General features: G+C 46.3%; 1 protein-coding gene across 1 annotated transcript in view; it reads left to right on the plus strand.

Moving 5' to 3' along the window:
• The window catches only part of LOC120933091 (disintegrin and metalloproteinase domain-containing protein 28-like), a 150,991-nt gene extending 124,362 nt beyond the window's left edge, over positions 1–26,629 (plus strand). The window contains exons 5-7 of the mRNA XM_040346090.1: positions 2,761–2,841; positions 25,072–25,172; positions 26,203–26,629. Of these exons, the coding sequence (XP_040202024.1) occupies positions 2,761–2,841; positions 25,072–25,146 (156 nt within the window). The 3' untranslated portion in view covers positions 25,147–25,172; positions 26,203–26,629. The remainder of the gene's footprint in view (positions 1–2,760; positions 2,842–25,071; positions 25,173–26,202) is intronic.
• Positions 26,630–27,286: the final 657 nt, after the last annotated feature.

Raw genomic sequence — 27,286 nt, forward strand, 5'->3', positions numbered from 1 at the left:
TGTCTCGTCGTGGATCCCAAACAATTCAAAGAACGTCTTTGTTTCATTAGTAACAAAATGGCTCAGGTCTTTTCATTTAAAAACCATGGGCCAGATTCACAGACAAATACGTTGCGCAGCGGCGGCGTAACGTATCCCATTTACATTACACCGCCACAGGTTTACAGCGTAAGTGCCTGATTCACAAAGCACTTACCTGTAAACTTGCGGCGGCGTAGCGTAAATCTGCTCGGCGCAAGCCCGCCTAATTCAAATGGGGCACCATTTAAATTAGGCGCGTCCCTAAAATTGCCCGACGTGCATTGCGCTAAATGACATCGCAAGGACGTCATTGGTTTCGACGTTAACGTAAATGGCGTCCAGCGCCATTCACGGACGACTTACGCAAACGACGTGAAATTTAAAAATTTGACGCGGGAACGACGGCCATACTTAACATTGGTTAGGCCACCTAGAGGGCATGCTTAGCTTTACGTGACGCATCTCTACGGAAACGACGTAAATTTAGATCGACGGGCAAAGCGGACGTTCGTGAATCGCCGTAACTACTCATTTGCATATTCTACGCCGCCCGCAATGGAATCGCCACCTAGCGGCCGGCCTAGAATTGCAGCCTTCCCGGTAGGGAAGTACGTGACGTCACCCGCTGCCATCTATCGGACCATGCTGTGCGTTTTTTGCATTTGATTCCTAGCACTGGATATAGTGCTTTTTATGTAAGTGTATTTTCACTATTAAATGTTATATTGGTTATTGCGGAGAAACACTATGTTTTGTTTTTCTTACATCGGATTCCATGGCTGCTATCCATGTTGATATTATTTGAGATCCGCCATCCATGCTGATATTACCTGAGATGTATTCCTATCCTGCTTGGATTATGCTGTTACATGCCTGGGATTGACCCTTATGGGAAAGCGATTTTTTTATTATCAGTGAGGTGAGCGGCCATTGTTACTATTGGTGGAGGTCTCCTGCTAACCCACGCTATATCACCTGCATGCCTCATATTGTCAGTCACTTATAAGAGAATCACCTGGATGATCTTTATTTGGACTTTTCCTCTAGCGCTGCACTATCTACTTTACATTGACTCTTAAGGAATTTATAAATTGAATCCTAGTGCATAGCTGCTGATTGTGTTTTACCTGTATATTGCGCTGATTTTTTTACTATTTTCGACACACAGATCTTGGCAGACCTTGCAAGTGGACCTAATATGCCAGAGCAGCTGAATAAGGGACTATATAACATCCAACAATGGATGGACACAAACAGGCTAGGCCTTAACGCCGACAAAACTGAGCTTTTGCTGATCGGCCCACAGGCTAACTCTACCTTTTTACCTGCCTGGCCACCCTCGTTTGGCCCTGCCCCAACTCCAGCTAAGCAGGTTACAAATTTGGGTATAATTTTTGATGCTGAACTAAGCTTCGTACCTCACGCAAAATATTGCATAAAATCAGCCAACTATCATCTGCAATTATTACGGAAAATTAAGAATCTCTTCACTCAGCACAACCGTATGATCTTAGTTCGTGGACTTATCCACTCTAGGTTAGATTGTTCCAACGTTTTCTTTCTAGGGCTCCCACAGAAGTGGATAAAACGATTGCAGATTACACAGAATCATGCTGTAAGACTAGTCACAAACTGCCCAAGGCGGAATCACATCTCCCCGGTGCTTAAGAATCTACACTGGCTCCCGATAGCAAAATGGGTTGAGTTCAAGGCACTCTGTCTGGTGTTTCGGGCCTATTGGCAACTAGGTCCGATGTACTTATCGAATATGACACAACACTACTGTCCACCCAGAGAGCTTCGTTCAACTGACGTCCTGTTAGCGAATATTCAATCTAGTCGATCAGCTTCAAAAGGTGGCCGCCGGCTCCAAACACTGGGGAATTCTCTTTGGAACCAGCTCCCTCATCAGCTCCGAGCATCCTCCTCCTTGATGGCCTTCCGTAAGGGCTTAAAAACACTTATTTTTTCACAAGCCTACAGATAGAGACTTGGCCTTCCAAGCCCTTAGCAGGACGCTGCCTTAATCCCAGGCTGCGGTCCATGGTCAGGGAGTAGGGATAGGCTTTTTGTGCCCTGACACCCCCCCCCCTTCTTTTTATATTTCTGTTTATTTCTTGTCTTTCACCTCTTTTACTTAGATGTCCTAGTTTCTTCTTTTTGCTCCTGGGAACTGGATACCCCCAGCTTGTTGGTAAGCGCTTAGACGCGAGTTTCACAACTCGCATTCGGCGCTCTATAAGTATTTATTCCAATTAAAATCCAATCCAATCCAAGAGGTTTTAATCTAGGACTTGAACGTAATTTTTTCGTTGCTGGAGGTGAAATCTCAGCCTCTTCATCACTATGTGCTTGTGATGATGGAGATGAGGCTTCCAGTATAAATGTCTTATTGATTTCAGCAATAGCTTTGTAATGTTTATTCTTATATGAATCTTTTTTTCTTCTTTTGTACACTTAGTTCAATGTTAGAAATGTCACTAGTTTGTGATAAAAGTGATCAATGTGTGCAACCCCTAAATATTATCCATTCTTCTTGAAATTTGGCATATATATCTTTTACATCACTGAGACTCGAGGTGTAAGCAAAGTCAAATGAAAATCACATCTTTGGAAAAATGAAACACTCTAGGGAACACTCATATAAGTGTGCTACTTTATAGGATATGAAGCCAATTGTCTATTCTTCAGATGATGTGAATATCTCATGGATTCATTGAAATTGTTTTGCCTTTGCAGGTCTGCTACAAGGGAGCATGCACAAGCAAAGAAGCTGTATATGAGTCCCTGGCCTGTAATGCTGAGTGCCTTGGTCAAGTGGTAAGGTTGCATTATAAGAGTCTTTACGGTTTCTTGTTTAATGAAAAGATGTGATGAAAGAAATATGTAGGGTGCAATTCCTGACCAGTTCTTATGAAAATGCTGTGATACTGACCCATTGTGTGTCAGTGTGTAAGGAGACACCAAGCTACAGATGCATATTTAAATTTGATCTGTTGATCTCGGAGTAAGGAACAGTTCTTAAAGGGGTTGTAAAGGTTCGTCTTTTATTTTCTAAATAGGTTCCTTTAAGCTAGTGCATTGTTGGTTACTTACCTACCACTTACCTTTTCCTTTGATTTCCCTTCTAAATGTTTTTTTTCTTTGTTTGAATTTCTCACTTCCTGTTTCTCCTCAGTAAGCTTTCCACTATCATCCGATTGGTGGAAAGTCATTTAGAACAGCTTACTGAACACCTTACTGAGGAAAAACAGGAAGTGAGAAATTCAGACAAAGAAAACAATGAAAAAAAACATTTAGAAGGGAAATTGAAGGAAAAGGTAAGTGAACCAACAATACACTAGCTTAAAGGAACCTATTTAGAAAATAAAAAACGAACCTTTACAGCCCCTTTAAGCCCTGTACACATAGTAACATAGTTACATAGCCCAATTAGACAGCATTGAGGTCGGCTTGTAAATTGGAGACATCCTGTAAGGACGTTATTCCACTGCATAGCTTGGTGTCATCTGCAAAGACAGAAATGTTACTTTTGATCTCAGACCCAATATCATTTATAAATATATTAAAAAGTAAGGGTCCCAACACTGAACCTTGGGGTACACCGCTGATAACCTTGGACCATTCGGAGTGAGAATCATTAACCACCACTCTCTGAATTCTGTCTTTTAGCCAGTTTTCTATCCATTTACAAACTGATATATCCAATCCTGTAGACCTTACCTTACACATGAGCCGTGTGTGCGGAACTGTATCGAACGCTTTTGCAAAATCCAAGTATATCATGTCCTTAGCCACTCCTCTGTCCAAGGTTTTACTTACCTCTTCATAAAAGGAAATCAGGTTTGTCTGACAACTTCTGTCTTTCATGAATCCATGCTGTCTGTTGCTTAAATAGTTTTTTTTTCCATCAAGAACTCATCCATGTGGTCTTTTATTAATCTCTCCAGTATCTTCCCAACTATAGAAGTTAGACTAACAGGTCTATAGTTACTTGGCTAAGACTTTGTTCCCTTTTTAAATATAGGCACCACATTGGCTCTACGACAATCCAGTGGTACTATACCTGTTATTAATGAGTCCCTAAATATTAGATACAGTGGCTTTGAAGTTACAGAGCTCAATTCTTTTAGGATCCGTGGGTGGATGCCATCTGGTCCAGGTGCTTTATCCACCTTTATTCTGTCTAAATATTTCTGGACCATATCACTTTTGAGCCATTGTGGATTTGGGGCTCCCACTTTGTCACTCCCACCCCCATTTTGGACATGAGCTCCTCCCCCATGCTCCTTTGTATACACAGAGCTGAAGAAAGCATTTAATACATTTGCCTTCTCTTTGTCCCCAGTCACCCACTCTAGATTATTTTGTATGGGGCCTACATGCTCAGACTTCACCTTTTTACTATTAATATATTTAAATAATTTTTTGGGGTTTGTCCTACTATGTTTTGCAATCTGTCGTTTTTTCGCACCCTTGATTTCCTTTTTACATATCCTGTTATATTCTTTGTAACATTTAAACGACACTAGTGTTCCTTCATTTTTATATTTTTTAAAAGCTATTTTCTCATTGTTTATAGCTTTTTTAACTTTGACTGTGAGCCACATAGGTTTTGTTTTTAGCCTTTTAAACTTATTGCCCATGGGAATATACTTTGTAGTGAGTTCATAAACGGTCTTATTGAAGAATTCCCATTTCTGTTCTGTGTTCATCGGTGCCAATATTCCCTCCCAATCTAAGTCCTGGAGAGCAGCCCTCATCCTTGGAAAATTTGCTCTCTTGAAATTGAGTGTTTTTATCTTTCCTGTATGTATTTCTTGCTTATAGTTAACATTAAATGAAATCATGTTATGATCACTGCTACCCAGATGTTCCTTTATCTGATCATTAGTAATAAGCTCTGCATTGTTTGAGATTACCAGGTCCAACAGAGCATCATTCCTAGTTGGGGCCTCAATAAACTGCACCATAAAATTGTCCTGCAATAGGTTTTTACATTTTTGTCCTTTAACTGACCCAGCAATGCCATTATCCCAGTCAATTTCTGGGTAGTTAAAATCCCCCATTATTATCACCGTCCCAGCCCTTGCAGCCCTTTCCATCTGTGCAAGGAGCTGAGTCTCCACCTCCTCATTAACATTGGGTGGTCTATAACAAACTCCAATGATTAACTTTGAACTACGCACATCTGTATGCACAGGGCTGGTGCAAGGATTTTTGACACCCTAGGCGAAACCTAATTTTGCCGCCCCCCCCCCACCCTCACACACACATTGACTCCGCTCCTCACTAAAAAATTTGCGGCACCTATTTCTTCAGCAGTGGTCCACAGGTTTGCACCTGTGCCTCTGGACCTTCTCACCCCATCACTGTATCACTCTGCATGCCTGTTCCCCTCTGCACACACCCCCTCCCCCTGTACATCTGCTACCCCTCTGTAACCCCCTTGCACATCTGCCCCCCCCACACACACATATCTGTTCCCTCTCTGTACCCCCTGCACATCTGCCCCCCCCCCCACACACACACACCCCTGTTCCCCCCTGCACACCTGTCCCCCCTACACACATATCTGTACCCCCTGCACGCCTGTCCCTCCTACACACACACACACACACATCTGTTCCCCTCTGTACCCCCCTGCACATCGCCTCCCCCCCCCACACACACACACACATCTGTCCCCCCACACACAAATATCTGTCCATCTGTCCCCCCCACACACATTCAGTACCCCCCTGCACGCCCGTCCCCCCCCCCCCCACACACACATATCAGTACCTCCCTGCACATCTGTGTCCCCCCCCACACACATATCAGTACCCCCCCCTGCATGTCTGCCCCCCCACACACACACATCAGTACCCCCCCTGCATGTCTGCCCCCCCACACACACACATCAGTACCCCCCCTGCATGTCTGCCCCCCCCCCCACACACATCAGTACCCCCCCCTGCATGTCTGCCCCCCCCCACACACACACATCAGTACCCCCCCTGCATGTCTGCCCCCCCACACACACACACATCAGTACCCCCCCTGCATGTCTGCCCCCCCACACACACACATCAGTACCCCCCCCTGCATGTCTGCCCCCCACACACACACACATATATCAGTACCTCCCTGCACATCTGTGTCCCCCCCACACACATATCAGTACCCCCCTGCATGTCTGCCCCCCCACACACACACATCAGTACCCCCCTGCATGTCTGCCCCCCACACACACATCAGTACCCCCCTGCATGTCTGCCCCCCCCACACACATCAGTACCCCCCCTGCATGTCTGCCCCCCCACACACATCAGTACCCCCCCTGCATGTCTGCCCCCCCACACACATCAGTACCCCCCCTGCATGTCTGCCCCCCCACACACATCAGTACCCCCCTGCATGTCTTCCCCCCCCACACATCAGTACCCCCCCTGCATGTCTGCCCCCCCACACACATCAGTACCCCCCCTGCATGTCTTCCCCCCACACACATCAGTACCCCCCCTGCATGTCTTCCCCCCCACACACATCAGTACCCCCCCTGCATGTCTGCCCCCCCACACACATCAGTACCCCTCCTGCATGTCTGCCCCCACACACACATCAGTAACCCCCCTGCATGTCTGCCCCCCCACACACACACATCAGTACCCCCCCTGCATGTCTTCCCCCCCACACACATCAGTACCCCCCCTGCATGTCTGCCCCCCCACACACATCAGTACCCCCCCTGTGTACACAGTGCAATGCATAACAGAGTCCATGCAGAGTCAGTGTTTGCTTTTTTTGTGACTGGGCGCAGGCTACAGCACGGAGCGCTGACTGTGCTTCCACTATACCTGAGCCAGCGGCGGTGATTACTTTACTCTGGGTCCAGGAGAGTGGCGCTGCCCCTACCTGTCCTTTCAAATCAGATCCCCGAGCGCCCAGGAGGGGGGAGCGGCTTCTTCGGCAAGCCCGCCGTAGTTAACACTACATGCAGTCGCAGGGCTCCCATATCATCCTCCCCCTCCACCGATCATGCGGCACTTCCGGCCGGCTGCCTGCTTCTCATTCCACCTCTCTTCCCTCAGACCTCAGTCATCTTCTCACTGCCACGCCGCCGCGCCGCTACTGCAGGCTGGGGATAGAGCGGTCGGTATTCACAGGCGCAACCGCCGGTCCTGGTGGGATTTTAATAATCTGAATCCCAGCGAGTGGCTGGGGATCCGGATTTTGGCGCTCCCCCTAATCTGGCGCTCTAGGCAGCCGCCTGATCCGCCTATTGCTAGCGCCGGCCCTGTGTATGCAGTTCCACCCATAATGCTTCAGCCTCATCACACTCTCCATCAACCAGGTTCTCTTTCACGCTTGCTTTGAGGTCACTTCTCACATAGAGACAGACCCCTCCACCTTTCCTTTTTTACCCTGTCTTTCCGAAAGAGAGCATAGCCAGGAATATTAATAGCCCAGTCATGTGAGGATTGAAGCCAAGTTTCAGCAATACCGATTACATCATAGCTCTCCTCATGCACCAGAGCTTCCAACTCACCTGTTTTGCTTGGCAGACTTCTGGCATTGGTGAGCAAACACTTAAATGTATTGTTACATTTTTCTCTGGTGTTTTTCATATAATTTATAGAAGTACAAATGGCACTATAATTTCCAATGGCTGTTTGCAACATGGGAACTTTCTTGTCACCTGCCATAACCCTCCTCCCATCTATCCCCATTCCACTCTCCATTAATGTCTGACCCCTAACTGACCTGTGTGCCCGATGAAATTCTAATTCACCCTCCCCTTCAAGTCTAGTTTAAATACTCCTCCAGCATTCCCATAAACCGCTCCCCCAGCACAGCAGACCCCCTTCCATTCAAGTGCACACGGCCGGGAATCCTGTCAGGAAAAAACCGTTGGTTTTGCTGACGGGATTCCTGGCAAGCTTACAATACAGACAAGAAATTCAAAAGAACCGTTGTTCTTTTGAATGGCAAGAACACGGTGACATCATCGACTACAACGAGCCAGGGCTCGTCACATTCAATGCCGTCGCCGCCATCTTGCTACACCCCACACTAAACTTGTATGCTACATGTATGCGCATGCATCGAACTCTTATCGAGCATGCGCTGGATTACCTGTAACAGGTAAGCATACTCACTCACGAATCCCGACGAGAAAATATAAAGCAGGTTCTCTATTTTTCTCGTCGGGATTCCCGCCAGTTTTCTCGCCGAGAAAGCATACACACGCACGGAATGTAAAACATATTTTAAAACTGTAACTCCTGTATTGATGGGTAAGCGATGCAATAATAAATGATCAAAAGCTGTGCGAACTGTAAAGAATCTACAAATGGGAATGCAACCAGTATTTTTCAAGGTTTTGAGACACCTGCTGCTACAAGGCTCTGGGAGAAGGCTACTAAAGGGTCTGGGAGAACCCAGTTGTGCTCTAAAGTTTACATACCCTGGCAGAAATTGTGACATTTTGTCATTTGTACTTGGAGTCTCCACATGGACTGAGGATGTGAACATGGAAAGATAACCTAAACAAGACCTGAGAGTGTGCCGAATGGTCACGTGGACAGTATGCCTAAAAGGGGGCATACCCAAGTATGAAATGAATAAATGAAAATAAATAAAAAAGGGGAATGGGAGGGTGGGGGAATCGAAAAGGTCCGGCCGTGGGGAAGGAGAAAGGAGGGCGGGTTTAAGAACACCCCGACTCCTCCTACAAATTCAGGCCAGCATACGGTTGGCCTTCCCATTTGTACTTGGAGTCTCCACATGGACTGAGGATGTGAACATGGAAAGATAACCTAAACAAGACCTGGGAGTGTGCCGAATGGTCACGTGGACAGTATGCCTAAAAGGGGCCAAAAAAGCAAAGGACACAGGGGTACATGATGAATATGTTTAATGCAAAAAAATTACAACCTAATCAGTAAGGTGCACGAAAGCACGAGCCATCTCAACCTGCGGATCTGGAATATATCTGGCATAGCAACCCGAATTCCACCTCCCCAACTTTCTGATGATGTGGGCCGGGATCCCCTGACGGGATGCTGCCGAGGCTGCCCCAATCCTGAATGAATGACCCGACCGGTTTGCTAGGTTCAATGCTGTCAAAAGTAAATTATAACAGTGTGGATGTCTGCCCAACTGACTGACCGTAAGGACCCGGGAACCAGGACCGGAATGGCAAAATTCGCCTGGCCTGAGGAACCCAAAAAAAGCCAAGTAAATGGCTGCTTTTAGCACCCCACTGAGGAACCTCCCGAACGGCAGCCCATCCAGCAACCCGGACATGCCACGGAAAATGTGCCCTGTAACTGGGAGACGGCAAGTGGTAACTGGAGGACACCTCCTCTGGACACCCCTTAATGCAGCCTTGATGATGTGGGCTGAAAAAGGGGAAGGACGATTGGGATCCTGCAGGGACAGGTGGTGCTGCACCCCGGCGAGGTATGTCCTGATGGTGCCATGAGACAACCTCAGCCGAGTGTGGCAGTGAGTGACAAACGCCAACAAAAAACTGACATCGATGCTGTTGCCACAGGGGTTCAAAGACTGAAAGACCAGGAAGGCCTTCCAGGCCGTGGCGTAAGCCTTCCTGGTGTTGCTCGCCAGAGATGCCCCAACTAATTCTGCCGCTTCGCGCAAGAGGGTGTCTAGTCCAGCATCAGCAGAGATGCCCGTGGGGATGGTGTGGCCTGTGCATCGGCATGCGGGACCTGTAGAAAAAAAGATAGGAAATTGAGCCGAGAAAGGGCATCAGCCGCACCATTCTCCACCCCACTGATAAACCTGCATAGGAAATGGAACTTGTGACGCAGGGACAACCAGATTAACCTGCGTACCAAGGACATGATGACCAAGGACCGGGACCTTCCCTTGGTGATGATCTCCACGGCCGCCTGGTTGTCCGTGGAGAACACCACTGTCTGCCCTGCCCATGAACTGCGCCACACCCAGGCTGCGGCCACTATGGGATAGATCTCAAACAAGGCAGATGATTCTGTGAACCCCGGAATGGCCAAAACCTCCTCCGGCCAGGGACCTGCCAACCAATGGGTGCCAAAAATAGCAGCGTAACCCACCGTGGCCGCCGCGTCAGTTCCTACCTGGGGAGAGGAGCAAGACTCCCCAGGAATGAACATAGCGACCCCATTCCAATGTTTGAGGAATTCGTCCCACATGCGGAGGTCAGCTAACGCGGCTGCGTCCAGTTTGACCCGTGAATCCGAATCTGGTGCTGATGGCAGCAAGGCTAACAATCTGGAAATAAAAGATCTACCCTGCGGGATAATACGCATGGCAAAATTTAACATGCCCAGGAGAGACAACAACTCCACCCTGGTACAAAGCCGAGAGACCGAGAAGGTGTGAATACACTCTCTGATCCTGGCGAGTTTGTCAGCCGGGAGCCTGGCTTGCATGGCTTTGGTGTCCAAAATGACCCCCAAAAAGGTGAGAGTCCACGCCGGGCCCTCAAGTTTTTTGGTAGCCAGGGGCACATTGAGTGCAGAAAAAACTGCCAGTAATTTCTGCAAATCCAAGGGGGCGCGCCGGGGACTCTCGATGAGGAGGAAGTCATCCAGGTAATGGATGACCGCATGACATCGCTCCTTATGTACGAGAATCCACTAGAGCGCTTGGGCAAACACATCGAAAAGCCATGGACTGCTTTTGGACCCGAAGGTGAGTCTGGTGGCAAAATAGTACAACTCTCTCCACTTGATCCCGTGCCACTGCCAGAGTGACGGCGTGATTGGGAGGAGTTTGAAGGCGTCCGCTATGTCTGCCTTGGACAGCCAGGCGCCCTGCCCTACCTCGATGACTCGCTGGATGGCCTGATCTATCGATGCATATTTAAGGGAAAACTCTTCCGATGGAATTAATGAATTGAGGCTGGGAACAGCGGAGCAATGAGGGGCGGACAAGTCATAAATTAATCTTTGTTTATTTGAGAACTTTCCCTTGACCAGACCCAACGGGTTGACCCTCCAAGCCTGGAAAGGAGACACAGCGAAAGGCCCGATGACAAAACCCTTGTCCAGTTCGGACTGCAGTAAGGTGTCCACCGCCCTCAAGTCCCCGCAACATGACCTGAGATTGGGACATTCGAAGGTCTGCAGTGGCAATGTAATGAACCCGGTGTGGAAGCCCTGAGTAAAACCCTTCACCAAAAAAGGGCCTAGCTCTGCGGATGGGTGAGAGGACAGCCAGTCCTGCAGCAACCCAACGTTGATGTGGCTTAGTCAACTATTTTTTGTCAGCCTCAGCGAACAGGTAGACTTCGGATGGGCCCTGAAGCATCCTGAACAGATATGTAGCAACCGGCACTGACCGTAGTTGCAGACCCCATGGTTAAAATTATTGCAAATAGGGGATTTCCCCAAATACTGGATAGGCCGGCCCAATTTGTCAACAGTAGGTGCCTGCGCAGGTGCTGGGAGAGACCCGGGGAATGCTCTGGAAGTGCCCGGGAGGGCCGAAGCTTCCGAGTTGGGGCACCAATAGGCCGTGTGGGATGACGACTGGCAGGTGGCGCAAACCGGTGACCTCAACCCCGCAAAATGGCGGCAGAACAGTTCCGTATCTACACGGCTCCAAACTGCCACCACCTGGTGCTGGGCCCACAAAGCGGCCGCTTTGGCGGAAAATGAACGGTGGTAGTCATAGAACGCCGAGCCTCCGAATTTGTGACCCAACTCCACAACAGCGTAAAGATAGTGGTCCAACTCTTCTCTTCTGAGGGGGCTCGCAGAGCAGACTATATCCCTAAACAAGCTGAACGCCAGCACAAACTCGAAACAACAAAAATGATCCCTGGCTTTGATAATCACAGAAACGTCCCCACAGGCGTAGGACTTGTTGTCAGCCATGTCATGAGTGGCTATCAACAAGGACGCCAGGTTGACGTCCTTCCCATCAAGGATGTCCTTCCTGATGCCTGCCGGGATGAAATGCGCTGGGGTGACAGAAGGGACACCGGGACTGGTACCTGATAGCTGAGGCCCAGGAAACGTGGGAGCCTCAGGGACTACCAAGACCTCTGGAAGAGCCGGGACCACTGGGGCAGGAAATGGGCTGGCCTCCAGCACTTCCACCCTGGCCCTCAGGTCCTGAAAAGAGCCCGCTAGGGAGTTGAGGGTGGAATGGATTTGCGTCAGGGATGCGGCCATGGCCCGAAGAGTGACCTGTTCAGACCAAAAGTCTGAACAGCTCGGCTTTGCGTGCCGAAGCCGGGTGGGAAGGGCCGAGCCATCTGCCGACGCAGACAAATTAAAAACGAAACACTCAGCCCCCCCCCCCCCCCTGGACCTTTAAACGACACAGGTCCCAAGCTTTAGGAGCTGCTGAGTAACTATATGGGTGATGAAAAAGGGGACCGAACAGGTGAGTAGACTTGCCACTGCTCAAGTCAATTAAAAACGAAGCAACTCAACCCATTACAACCTAAACGATTTAGGCGATCCTCAGTGGCAGGCAGACCCTTGATGACCTGGGACAGATCGGGTTGGGTTCCCGGGATCCCGGCTTACCTTTACCGGAAGTCCTTCACCTAACAGGAAAACCTTGCGTCTGGTACCTGAAACAATAGATGCGAGGGACTGAAGTGCGTCAGACCCCCCTGGACGAACTAGGTACAACGAGTGTACTACGAAAGTGCCACGTGAAGCATGAAAAAAATGGAGAAAGGTGACCCATACCAGCCGGTTGAGGAGAACTTGCCACCGACCAAGTCAATTAAGAACGAAACAACTCAAACCGTACCAGCCCACCGTCGTGGAAGATGACTCCCCAGTGGAACCACGACCCCCCCCCCCCCCTTTGCAAAGGTCCATGCGACTCCACCCCCCCCCAAACCTGCGGAAACCCACCCCACCTTCTACCGGTGACACCTGCGTGACCGCTGAGTGACGTGGAACCCGCACCCTGCGTGAGAACAACTGAAAAATGAAACGACATGCCTGACACTCACTGCAACAGTTTTGACACGAAACCCTGTACTTTACGTGAATGAGACTGCACGAAAACAGTCCTGGAACAGAGAAGAAACGATAGCCATGAAGGGAAACGATAGACATGTATCAAAATGACAATATTTACTGAGAGAGATAACAACGAAAATGGAGATTGTACCACGACTGGCGTATCAACAGCGTACGAATGCACGCGCTCGGCTGGCTTACCTGGAAAGGCACTTCGTTCACCTGGAGTGGTTCACCCCAGGGAGACCAGGACCTCAGAGTGACACCTATAGGGCTCTGTCCCAGCAAAACACTTTAACCAGCTGCAGCTTGGAGGGATGCGGAGGATCAAGAGATATCTCCTAACTGGGACACATGTATGAAAAATTTTAACCACATGGAGTACTTTTACAGACAACATCCTACGCAGGGAATAAAAGGCATGAACTGCAGATTAAATGGTCTCCTTCAAGTAAGAAAAAGTACTGCAGAAATCCCTGGTTGCCCTGAGCACAGCGCCCCCCCCCCCAAGGTCTCCTCCCTACCATGCAGTCAGAGAGCCACAGAAAATCCCCCCCTCCCACCCAAGGTTTCCTCACCTATCATGCAGCCAGAGAGCCAGAGAGCCACAGGACCCCCCCCTCCCTCCCACCCAAGGTCTCCTCACCTACCATGCAGCCAGAGAGCCAGTGAGCCACAGAACCCCCCCCCTTTACGATTCGATGTGATGCTGCGCTGCCAGTACTGCACAACACCTCCCCTCGATACCTGAATGTAGCGGCCGAGCGAGGAGAAGGAATCAACCTGAAAACCTGCCGCGATCGAGGAGCCGGTGGAGCCGTTGGAGTCGGTGGGGCTGTGGGACCGTAGGTGCCGTGAGCACCGAAGAGCCGAGGAGCCGTGCGAGCCGCCTCTCCGCCGCGTGGAGCCGATACGTCGCTGGCTGATGACGTCACGTCGTGAAATCGAAAAGGTCCGGCCGTGGGGAAGGAGAAAGGAGGGCGGGTTTAAGAACCCCCCGACTCCTCCTACAAATTCAGGCCAGCCTACGGCCGGCCTTCCCATTAATATTGAAAATATGAGTGACTATGCAAAAAAAACTGTCTTTTATTTAAAGATAGCAATAACATAAAGACATTTACAGAAATCACCCAAATGGCCCACACAGGTTAAAATGGCAATTAAAGGTTCATTTCCCACATTGGTGGCTTTTTAAATCACAATTGGTGTCTGTGTATAAATAGTCAATGAGTTTGTTAGCTCTCACATGGATGCATGGATGGGGAGGTAGAAAAGAACAGTCAAAAGACATGCGTAACAATGTAATGAAACTTTACAAAGATGGAAAAGCATATAAAAATATATCCAAAGCCTTGAATATGCCAGTCAGTACTGAAAATGTTGGGATCTCCTAAAACCAAGCCAAGGTCAGGTAGATCAAGAATGGTTTCAGCCACAACTGCCACAAGAACTGTTCGGTATACAAAGAAAAACCCACAGGTAACCTCAGGAGAAATACAGGCTGCTCTGGAAAAAGATAGTGTGGTGGTTTTTAAGGAGCACAATACGATGATACTTGAACAAAAAAGAGCTGCATGGTCGAGTTGCCTTTACTGTACAAGTTCCACAAAAGGCCTGGTTACAATATGCCTAACACCATCTTGACATGCCTCGTTGGCTTTTTTTGTGGCATTGGCGCAGTAAAGGCTTCCTTCTGGCACCTCAACCATGCAGCACTTTTTGTTAAAGTATTGTTGAATTGTGCTCCTTAAAAACAACCACACCATATTATTTAGAGAGCAGCCTGTATTTCTCCTGCGGTTACCTGTGGGTTTTTCTTTGTATCCTGAGCAATTATTCCGCCAGTTGTGGCTGCAATCTTTTTTGGTCTACTTAACCTTGGCTTGGTATCAAAAGAGCCCTTAATTTTCCACTTCTTAATAAGTGATTAAACAGTACTGACTGGCATATTCAAGGCTTTGGATATCTTTTTATATCCTTTTCCATCGTTGTAAAGTTTCATTACCTTGTTATGCAGGTCTTTTGACTGTTCTTTTCTACCTCCTCATGGTTCAGTGTCTAGCCTGCTTGGTGCATCCATGTGAGAGCTAACAAACTTGTTGACTATTTATAAACAGACACTAATTGTGATTTAAAAAGCCACAGATGTGGGAAATAAACCTTTAATTGCCAGTTTAACCTGTGTGTGCCACCTTCTGTGTCTGTACCAAGGCCAAACATTCCAGGGTGTGTAACCTTTTTATCAGGGCCATTTGGGTGATTTCTGTTATTATGATTTAAAAAAGATCCAAAAAACTATGTGTTAATAAATGGCTTCATGTGATTGCTATCCTTAACCACTTAACCCCCGGACCATATTGCTGGTCAAAGACCAGAGTACTTTTTGCGATTCGGCACTGCGTCGCTTTAACTGACAATTGCACGGTCGTTCAACGTGGCTCCCAAACAAAATTGGTGTCCTTTTGGTGGTATTTGATCACCTCTGCGGTTTTTAGTTTTTGCGCTATAAACAAAAATAGAGCGACAATTTTGAAAAAAATTAATATTTTTTTACTTTTTGCTGTAATAAATATACCCCAAAAATATATAAAAAAACAATTTTTTTCCTCAGTTTAGGCTGATACGTATTCTTCTACATATTTTTCGTTAAAGAAAATCGCAATAAGCGTTTATTGATTGGTTTGCGCAAAAGTTATATCGTTTACAAAATAGGGGGTATTTTTATGGCATTTTTATTAATATTTTTTTTTTACTAGTAATGGCGGCGATCAGCGATTTTTTCCGGTACTGCGACATTATAACGGACACTTCGGACACTTTTGAAACATTTTTGGGACCATTGGCACTTTTATAGCGAATGGTCCCAATGCTATAAAAATGCATTGGATTACTATAAAAATGCCACTGGCAGTGAAGGGGTTAACACTAGGGGGCGGGGAAGGGGTTAAGTATGTCCCTGGGTGTGTTCTTACTGTGGGGGGGGGGTGGCCTCACTAGGGGAAATCACTGATCTTCTGTTCATACATTGTATGAACAGAAGATCAGCATTTCCCCCCCCCCCTGACAGGACCGGGAGCTGTGTGTTTACACACACAGCTCCCAGTCCCCGCTCTGTAACGAGCGATCGCGTGTGCCCGGAGGCGATCGCGCCCGCCGGGCACGCACACGGGAGTCGGGGGCGAGCGGGGAGCGCGCCCCTGGTAGCCTGCGAGAGAGCCGACGTAGTATGGTGGGCTCTCGCGCAGGAGAGCCAACCTGCCGCCGTAGAATGACGGCGGCAGGTCGGCAAGCAGTTAAATAAAAGACAGTTTTTTGGCATGATCAGTCATATTTTCAATATTAATGCCAACATTTCACAATTTCTGCCAGGGTATGCAAACTTTTTTTAAGCATGACTATAACTTGATGCCTTGTTGGTGTTTAGATCCTTGACTGAATGTAAATCCATGGCTTTAAAATGTTGAGTAATTGTTGAATAACCAGTATGCCGGCTGAGTGTTAAGACTTCACAATGACTTACATGTTTGGGATTACAGAAAAACTGTACTACTTTATTAGATAATAAGAAATCACTGAGTCCTGGGTTCACATCTATCCAAAACAACTGCTTCAGCTATTTTGTGTGTGTTTTTTTTTTTTTCATATCTTTATGAACTTCCACTGCCCAGATAGCCAATTGTGACAGCCTTTTAGAATGCTGCCATTGCTAACTCCTGTAAACTCTACTAATATTTAAGTAGATATTTATATATTTTGAAATGATATGCTATGGAAGAGACCTCATATGATTACCAGTCCTGTTTTATAGAATTTGGATATGTCAGTGGTCCTCAAACTGCGGCCTGTGGGCCAAATGGGGAGCTTTGCTTGCCTTTATCCGGTCCTCAGGGTACTATTATTTCCACTGACACCAACAAGGGGACACCATTCCTTCCACTGACACCAGGAGAGGGGAATCATTCCTCTCACTGAAACCAAGAATGGGGCGTTTTTCCTTACACTGATACCAATGATGGGACACTCATCCTCCCAATGACTCCAGAAATGGTGCATAATTTCTCCCACTGATATAAACAATTAGGCACTATTCCTCCCACTAATACCAGTTGGGTACTATTGTTCATTCTACTGACTACAGGCACTATGTAAGTTTTTTTACTCCTACTGTCACTGGGGCATTTTCTACTTCCACTGTCCACTTTGGCCCCCCTAACGTCTGATGGACAGTAAATCAACCCTTTGTTTAGAAAGTTTGGCGAGCACTGGTATACAGGTATGTGCTATTGATTTACAAATATGTACAAAACAAGACTATTCAATATAATATCATCCATCTCAGTCTTCCATACCAAACTCATCAAACATATCTTAATAGACCTACTCTGTACACAGGAGTACAGTCATGCTGGAGAAGAAAAGGACCTTCACCAAATTGTTGGCACAAAATGCCTTTTAGGTGCTGAAGGACTGGTTGGTAATTCTGTTCAGCTACTCCTGCAATCTAGCCACTTCTGCTAGACAACACAGCCAGGGCAAAATGTATTGCAGTTAATAGAATCTTGTGCTGGCTTGATTTGTAAAAGCACAGGCACAGTGATTGTTCTTGTCCTTTACTTTGCTGCACGTTAGGGTTGATTTAATCAGTATGTTCACTTTGCAAACTGAATTTTCACTTAGCGAATGATGTTAAACAAAATACATTTTTACTGTGCAAAGAACACCCAATCATGCTAAAGGAAAAAATTAAAAAAAAAAAATCACATTGTTCACTCTACACAGCGGAATGTGAACCCTGCAAAGTGAAAGTTTTATTATCTTATGAAACAGGGGGGTACCAATGTGCCTACCACTTGGTGTCAATGTATAAGTAAAAAAACTTTAATGGTACTGTAGTGCTAATGTAAATATCAAATGACAAGCAGCAGCTGAACTCCTGCAATGTCACCAACACAAATAAATATTGTAAAATGGTTGAAGCAGTGGTAATTGTCAAAGTGCAAGGTGCTAGAAGTGCAAAGTGCTAATGACCAATTATACAATATAAATATAACATAATATAATAAACGCAATCTGTGTGCATCATATAATCCAAAAAGCCCAAAAAATTGTAAAAAGAAAAAAATAATATAAAAATGTATATTATTAGGCAGATTCACAAAGACTTACGACGGCGTATCAGTAGATACGCCGTCGTAAGTCTGAATCCGCGCCGTTGTATCTTAAAGCGTATGCTAAAATTGAGATATGCTTCTCTGTTGCTAAGATACGACCGGCGTAAGTCTCCTACGCCGTCGTATCTTAGCTGCATATTTACGCTGGCCGCTAGGGGCGTGTATGTCGATTTACGCAGAGAATATGCAAATGATCAAGATACGCCTATTCACGAACGCACACACGCCCGTCGCATGTAAGATACGCCGTTTACGTAAGGCATTTCCAGGCATAAAGATAAACCACCAAAAAGATGGCGCAGTCAATGTTAAGTATGGACGTCGGATCAGCGTAGAATATTACACGTTTTACGTAGTTTGCGTAAGTCGTCCGTGAATGGGGCTGGGCGGAAGTTACGTTCACGTCGAAAGCATTGAGTATTTGCGACGTAAGTGTGAGCATGCGCACTGGGATACGTCCACGAACGGCACATGCGCCGTTCGTTAGGCGCGCCATTTACGTGAGGTCACAATTCATTACCATAAAACATGCCCACTACAGCCTACTTTGAATAACGCGCGCTTACGCCAGCCCATTTACACTACGCCGCCGTAACTTAGGACTCAAATTGTTTGTGAATACTGTACTTGCATCTCTAACTTACGGCGGCGTAGCGTATATGAGATGCGCTACGCCCACCTAAAGTTAGGCACAGCTACCTGAATCTGGCTATATATATATATATATATATATATATATATATATATATATATATAAATATGAGTCCAAAAAATATGTTTCCCAAAAAAGTAAATATATATTCATATAGATCACACAAGGGGTCACAATCTCCCAAAGAGACAACATTTTCCAGCAAGCAAGAAGAGAAGAGAGGGGGAAGAACGGGTGTGGGAGTCCAGGTTTTCACATCAATGGGGAATCAACCATACAGGCATATTCTCACAATCCACCCCCGATGATACCAGCCCCTCACCTTAATGATGGACCCAGGAGGGTCAGACAAAGCGTCGATCAATCTCCAGCATTAAAGATGATATTCTCCAACGCTTATGTGTGTTCAGCAAGCGGGGATCACTGCAGCCTTTCCACCACTTCCCCCGTCTATTCCTAAGTTCTTTTTTTACTCTGTAGCTCAGGAACAAAACAAGAGGGACTCCATGGTGAAGTAAGTTTTATAAAGCAGGTAAAGCATTTATTGTAAAAGTATTACATAAAAACAATGGTCAAAAAACTCCAAGCATTAAAAAACGCTATTAGAGTACACACACTTCCGGTCACACCCGGAAGTTGACGTCACTAAGCTCCTCCTCCCAAGGAAAATGTTGTCTCTTCTGGGAGATTGTGACCCTTTGTGTGAACTATATGATTATATATTGACTTTTTTGGGAAACACCATTTTTTGGACTCATATTTATTTATACAATATACATTTTTATATTATTTTTTTCTTTTTACTATTTTTTGACTTTTTGGATTATATAATTCACATGTATTGTTAGATACTCTTACACAGATTGTGTTTATTATATTATGTTATATTGGACCATTTATTAGCACTTTGCACTTCTAGCACCTTGCACTTTGACAATTAGTGCTGCTTCAACCCTTTTACAATATTGATTATCTTATGGTCAAAATGCAGGTTAGGATGAAGGAAAAAAAGCTGGGACAGCCGCACTCCAAAAAAACTCCTCCTTTAATTAAAAATCACAAAATACATGCCACAGCCAAAAACAGCACAACAAAAGAAAAGCTGACGTTTCGCACTATGCCTTAGTGCTTCTTCATAGCTCACTGCCTGCACCCTTGGCTCGGACCACAGGAATCAGATTACCTGGTTCTCTTTGAGCGGTTACCCACTCTCTCATATCTTATGGTCAACATGGTGAAGTTGTGTTTATTTCAGTCATCCAATCATGTGAAGTAGGTCATCCTGTTTTTTTAAGTTTCCCTTCAGAGGATTGTGTAGTTAAAGTGAACACAACTTTAGTGTATTTATTAATCTAAGGGAACTTTAACTGTGCAAAGGGAATTTTCACTTTGTTGAGTAAACAACGGTTACACTTTTAAGCCCCATTGAATTATTGACCTGGAGGAAACATATAGGAGAGAAACGGGAATAAATCTTTAAAACTAAAATTTTCCCCATCGTGTACTGACAGGTGCTTTTGAGGTTGTGGTCAACGAGGAGATGAACTGCACACATGGTGGTCCTGCCCCCGCCTAGTTAGATTTTGGTCAAGGGTCTTTGGCCTATTATCCTCCCTATTTAATGTCCCCTTCCGTAAGGACACCAAATATGCATTACTCCATTGCCCAATCCCGGGCCTCTTCTCTCATCAGTAGAAATTAGTCACATACCTATTTATCACTGCCAAGCGAACAATAGCGAGGGCCTGGAAAAAAACTTCTGTCTCATTCCCAGAGGTCAAGAATACCCTGATGACCCTTATGATCCATGAAAAGATGTCTAGCGTCCTCCATGACTCCCATGCTAAATTCCTTAAGGTATGGGTCCCGTGGTGGTCCTATACACTCCCTAGTTTGCACCCGTCTAGTCTAGGGCTCCAAATTCAATTTGACCTCACTTCCAGCCTGAGGGTCCTTCCTTTCTCCTTCTTTGCTTCTGGGCATTTTGCGTGTTGTGTGTGTTTTTATGTTTGTTTCTTTGTTTTGTTTTTGTTTCTTCTCTCATTATTATTTTTTTATTTTCTTCTCCCCCGTTTTGCGAATAACTCCGCCCCCCTTTACCTACCTTGGCCCCTGGGTCTCAAGGCTCAGGCATAACGCACTGCCCCCCGGCCCCGGCTGGAGAGATGGTGGTAATTTACAATTAGTTCCCTTATAGTATATATTTTATTATGTGCTTTCATGTGTACTTATGTTTTATGTCCATATGCCCTGCGTGGGAACTTGTTGTCTGTTTTCCCCTTTTTTTATATTTCAATAAAAATATTGTACCAGAAAAATAAATAAAAAAAAACTAAAATTTCCAGCAGGTAGGGTCTTTGGTAGACGAGAGTTTAAAAATTATTTCTGCAAGGATCCTCTTTTACGCACCGGCTACTGTAGCAATTTCTTTCTATCTGTACACTGGCTGTGGCGCATGTAAAATACAATGTACAGTTCTGGCCCATTGGATCCGAATGCTGATATAATGTATCTGGCCAATGGAACCAAGTAAAAATGCCTGCAAAACTCCAGAATGCGCTGTATTCCCGTATCAGATAATGAAAACTGTACCTTTCTGCAATCCATGTGTAACAAACACCTTTCCATAGTGCCGTTCCCATGACCCACCAGAGCACTGCAGAGGGAGGGGGGCCCGAGATCCCCCGCTAACAGCTGGCAGAAGAGAAGAGCAGTGGGACATCAGCTGAGCGCCGCTCTGCGCTTCCATGGCCCATGGGAGCTCTTGTTGCCACTCTGAGCACTGGGGGGGGGGCAAAATCCCCCGCTGGGAGAAGAGAAGGAGAGCAGTGAGAGGTCAGCTGAGTGCCAAGCGACACAATACAGAAGGCATCTAGCAGACACAGCCCACATCACATACTAGGTCTTATTTTTGGGGTAGAGCTTATATTGCCGCCCTCCCCGAAAATCACAATAGGGCTTATTTTCGGGGTAGGTCTAAGGCCCCGTACACACGAGAGGATCTATCCGCTGGAATTGATCTGCGGATCAGTTCCAGCGGATAGATCCGCTGGTGTGTACAACCCAGCGGATCTTTTTCCGCTGATTTTTTTCGGGCCGACCAATTTCCAGCAGATAAAAATTTCTTAGCATGCTAAGAAATCTATCCGCTGGAATCGGCTTCAGCGGATCGATCCGGTGGTCTGTACAGACTCACCGGATCGATCCGTCCGATTCCCTCCCTCGCATGCGTCGTAATGATTCGACGCATGCGTGGGTATCCTTATATGACAGCGTCGCGCACGTCGCCGCGTCATCATCGCGGCGACGGCGCGACACGTCATCGCGATGGGATTTCGGCGCGGATTTTGATCCGATGGTGAGTACACTCCATCGGATCCAAATCCGCGGAAATCCCCGAGAGGATTTATCCGCGGATACGGTCCGGCGGACCGTATCCGCGGATCAATCCTCTCGTCTGTACCCGGCATTATTTTCGGGGAAACACGTATGGAACTTGTATTATTCAGAGGAAAATACAGTGGAGACAGAATGAATGCAGGGAGGTTAGACCGGAAGATGGCATGTGTTATAATGTGTTGTAATACTTGCACAGTATGGCAAATACTGGCCAACGCCATCACAATTTAATTCCGCTTTCAGACTTCACTGGCTGAATGCTTTCTCTTGGTCAGTGGTTTACTATGTAATGAAGCCAGGAGAAGTATGTCAATCCTATAGTTTGCTCTTTAAACATCCTCAGCCTTCATATTCTACTTAACATATTTTTTTTGTTAAGTACAACAGCCTGGCATTGGACTTGCTCCAGCCTGTGATTGGACAATTTAGGTGAAGTGCATTGATCACATCATCATATTTATGTAACCTTCAATGGCTCCTGGTGCTGTCCTTCCCTTCTTAGTTTGATTGCTCCTGTGAGGTTGCAGGCGGCTACAATAGAGACACTTTTTTTAAAAATATGTTTGTTCTATGGGTAAGGCCCCTTTCACACCTGCGGACCGTATGTCTGCCTTCATCCATCTGTGTACAGATGAAAAAGGGACATACATCCGCTGACACCCGATCTCGCCCACTTCCTCCTGATTCTGCAGACAGAGGAAAACCCTATTTTTCCTTCCGTCTTTGGATCAGATCGGATGAACACGTATAGTTGGTCCGTGTTCATCCGATCCCCCCCATAAGGGAAAGTGGAGAAAAGACAGGGCGGTCCCTGCACAATGTGCAGGGACCGTCCTGTCATCTGCCGGCTCAGCGGGGATCAACGGAGCGATCCCTGCTGAGCAAGCGGAGGTTCACGGGGTGGATCATTACTGATCTGCCCCGTGTGAAAGGGCCCTAAGGCGGGACCAAGACTCCTTCTCATATCGGTCCTACATGCAGCTAGACGTCAGCCCTTAGGTGTGTGTTGCAGGGTGTCACAGGTTATTCAGCCCAAAACAGTACTGTTTCATGCATGGATGGTGGCATGAGGCCTAGGGCCTAAACACCCAATTATCTTAGCCCTTGTAATGTTAACCACCTCTTTTCTAGGAGTACCTACGTGTGTGGTCCACATGTCGGCTTCCAGGGCCCAGACGGTTAGGCTTGCACCAGTAAGCAGACCTCATATTGCATTCCCCAGTTACTGGCTGACATAAATACTTAATTTCATAAAATATCACACAGAGGCTTCCAGATGCAGTCAAACTTCTTTACTCAAAAATCTCAGTTAATAATCATAACAGTCCAAATACTGGAAAAATCATATTCCACATAGTGGCTGGAGATTCTAAATACTTGAGAGATGCATAGCACCAGACCGGATTGTTTGTGGCTTATGCTGGCCTGCAAAGCCTCTCAATAAAAGCATAATTGGCTAGTATGCATACTAGCCCATTATGTGACACTTTCCTGCAAACAAATCCAGCGCTGTCCCTTGTGCAGGTTGCATCTATCTTCTCGCCCCTCTTCCTTTCCGGGCCGCCGACTCTAGCTCTGTGATTCGCCGGAGCCGCGTGACATCGCGCACGCGTGCAGGAGCTTCCAGAAATGGCACAGTCCAACTGAAGCAACGGCACGGCGTGCCATTGCTTCAGTGCACATGTGCCGATGTCTTCGGCACATGCAGATACGGGGGATAAATACAGGTAAGTCTTAATATAGGCTTACCTGTAGCAAAAAGTGGTATGTAAGGGCTTACAACCACTTTAATGCAATCCTCACATGTTCTCCTGACACCATTCTGACCAGAGGGGAGGACAAAGGGAAACACCAACCTCTGTTTCTCTGCAGGATACTGTCCCAGCCTCTCCCATTTGCAGTTTGCCCTCTTGATACATATTTGAGTTGGTGGACATAGTAGAGAGAATCTTCCATAAGCCCCTTCCCCATAGGGTAGAGCACATACACCACTGGCAGAAACCTCCATCTCTCTCTGGTTTCCGACCAAGAATGACCCTGAGCCCAAGCTCCACCCACTTTATATAGGGCCACCCAAATGAAACTCCACCAAGAGTAGGAGCAACCCGTAAGGGAACCTCTGCCTAACTCCAGCTGCCTAAATATCTAAACTACATTTCATGATTTTCTAACGAAGATATTACTGGACGAAATGGTGTTTACTTTATATGTGTCTGGAGTTCAGATCTAAAATAACCGCAGATCACACTGCCAATCACAGCTGTCACATTATCGGAATGCCTGCCTCTGCCTCCTGTGAAAGGATTGGGAGGTGGTGGTGGGAAGGGGTTAAAGTTGGACAACAAAAACTCCAGGCAACAAAAAAACTATAATTGTAATATATTCCTGTATAGCTACAAAGGATATAAATCCACTTTTTGTGTGCACTGAATAATTTTGCAAACCCAGATATTACCAGTGACATCATCACTGTGCTGTACATGACCTGTGCAGAGCGCAACGCTGTGGGAGGGGCCTAGAAGCTTCACCCACTACAGGCTGCATGCAGAAAATTACAGGGGGGGGGCATAGACAAGACCAGTCACCCTGCACAAGAGCAGCAATAAGCGGTCTTACAAGAAGCTCCAAAGTTTAACATTGTATTACTGCACAGGATTGGAAAAAATATACAAAGCTCACCAAGATTGAAGTAAGAATATAAAATGACTCCTGCATTTAGACAATTTGCTTAACCAGGAGTTCAGCTTTAAAAGGAAATTAATGCATTTCATTACACTCTGTGCTTGTTCTGTCATTGGATAGTAATATTCTTGTCTTGTCTATATTTTTCATCTTCTTTTTTTTTTAGACATGTAACCAGGCGGGAGAGTGTTATTGTAAAGAAGAGCAACCCAATCCCAAATGTGCCATCTCTGGTGTCTAGAAAAGTAAAAAAAAAAGTGATGCCCAGTAAGTACAAAACTGACTGTGCCTGATACTAGAATCACGTTACATTAAGGCAGCTCATACATGATTAATTTTTTTCTGTCTGAAAGCAACAAATGACTCGATTCCCTATACACACATTCAATGTGGATGGGGAATCACTCGCTGAGGTATTGTATTCTGGAAGCAAGGAGACTTCTCCACCGTCAGAATACTCTGTGTGGAAATTTTCCAACTGGAAAATTCAGCTAGTTCCTGCTGAACCGGTGTCCTGCCGAAAAAGTTCCCCCGGCGGATAAGGAGCCCCCTGTACTGTACAGGTGCGGCGCTTTCGCAGTGCGAACCTCAACTGAGCCTCCAAAAATAGCCGAAGATGTAGAGCTGAGAGTCCGTTCTACACGGCGACTGCGCACTGCCTATGACACTGCCGCACACTCTCGATGCTAGTGCTACTCTGCAAGGGGCGGGGTGATTTTAGCAACATAGTACACGTCTTAGCGGGGCACATTGCAAAAGCCGCCCATCAACAGTGCAAAAGCCGCCCTTCATTTGTTTTAACACGCCCCGCTAAGACGTGTACTTTATTGCTAAAATCACCTCCGCCCCTTGCAGAGTAGCACTAGCATCGGGAGCGTGCAGCAGTGTCATAGTCAGTGCGCAGGCGCTGTGTAGAGCTGACTCTATCAAAGGTTTTTCCAACGGAAAATCCGACCATGTGTATGCGGCATTAGGCAGGCTGTTTTTGCATCCAGACCACCTAATGTAGAGCCCATATGTGATGCTGATGCCTCCATGATTGAAATATAATATATGAAAGGGGCGGGCCAGGGACAGAAATGTCGGGCCCAAGAAATCAGGGAAGCCTCTTTCTAACTTGTTGCAGCTTCTAATGCACATTGTGAGAAGCTCACAGTGTGCAGTGAAATCAGAGTAAGTAATCACAGTACAGGAGAGGAGTCTGTACAACTGTACAAGATTGAAGGCAGGAGTTCAGCTTTAACATTATCCTTCATCCATTGTAATGATCTCTGTCTATACACTTTCTCATTTTTAGATGAACTGGCGACAACTCCATTGAGCTTTACAGATGTGCTGGAAACTAGAAGAAAAGAATGAAAATCTCATGAAACAAACACAGAATATTTCCTTTTCCCTTGCATCCCCCCACTTCTCTCTATACTAGCTTATTTGATGTATTTTCTATCTCCTGATGACTATTATACTATAAGCAGTCTTTTCTTTGTACATCGGCGGTAAACACTGAATACTGTTAAATTGTACTGCATAGAAATAATCAGTTGGCATCTACAGACTGAATGTATTAGAGGTATGAGAAATTCTGACTGCACCCCTCACTTCCTCTATATGTATCTGATTGTTACTATTTGCCTGTACTCTTCCTTCAATCATCAGCTGTATTCTACCGTATGTTGTGCATTACTATGCTTATTACCTTCAATAAAAATGATTGCAACACAAAACACTGATTATTTCCTCACCACGGTTGGATTGGGTTATACTTGAACAACAACTGGCATCTCCGAACAATGTTTACGAGTCTTAATATGTACTTTTAGGCCGGGTACTAACGAGCAAACATGTACGATGAAACCGGTCCGTCGGACTGTTTTCACCGTACATGCCTGCCAGAGGGCTTCTGTACGATGGTTGTACTAACCATTGTACAGAAGTCCGCGCGTAAACATTACGCGGGGCGTGTCCGCGTCGTCGCCGCGATGATGACGCGGCGATGACGTGGCGACGTGGGCGGGCCTGCCATTTAAAGGCTTCCACGCATGCGTCAAAGTCATTCGACGCATGCGAGGGACGGCGGGCGCTCGGACATGTACGGTAGGTCTGTACTGACGACCGTACATGTCCGAGCGGGCAGGATTCCAGCGGACGGTTTTAAAACACGTCCAGGAATATTTGTCTGCTGGGAAAAGGCCCGGCGGGCAAATGTTTGCTGGAATTCGGCCCGCTCGCGTTTTTTTTGCTAGAAAATTACTTAAAACACCCAAACATTATATATATATATATTTTTCTAACACCCTAGAGAATAAAATGGCGGTCATTGCAATACTTTTTGTCACACCGTATTTGCGCACTTTTTTTGGAAAAAATTCACTTTTTTTAAT

This window comes from Rana temporaria, chromosome 3, assembly GCF_905171775.1.
Source record: "Rana temporaria chromosome 3, aRanTem1.1, whole genome shotgun sequence".
Taxonomy (NCBI): Eukaryota; Metazoa; Chordata; class Amphibia; order Anura; family Ranidae; genus Rana; species Rana temporaria.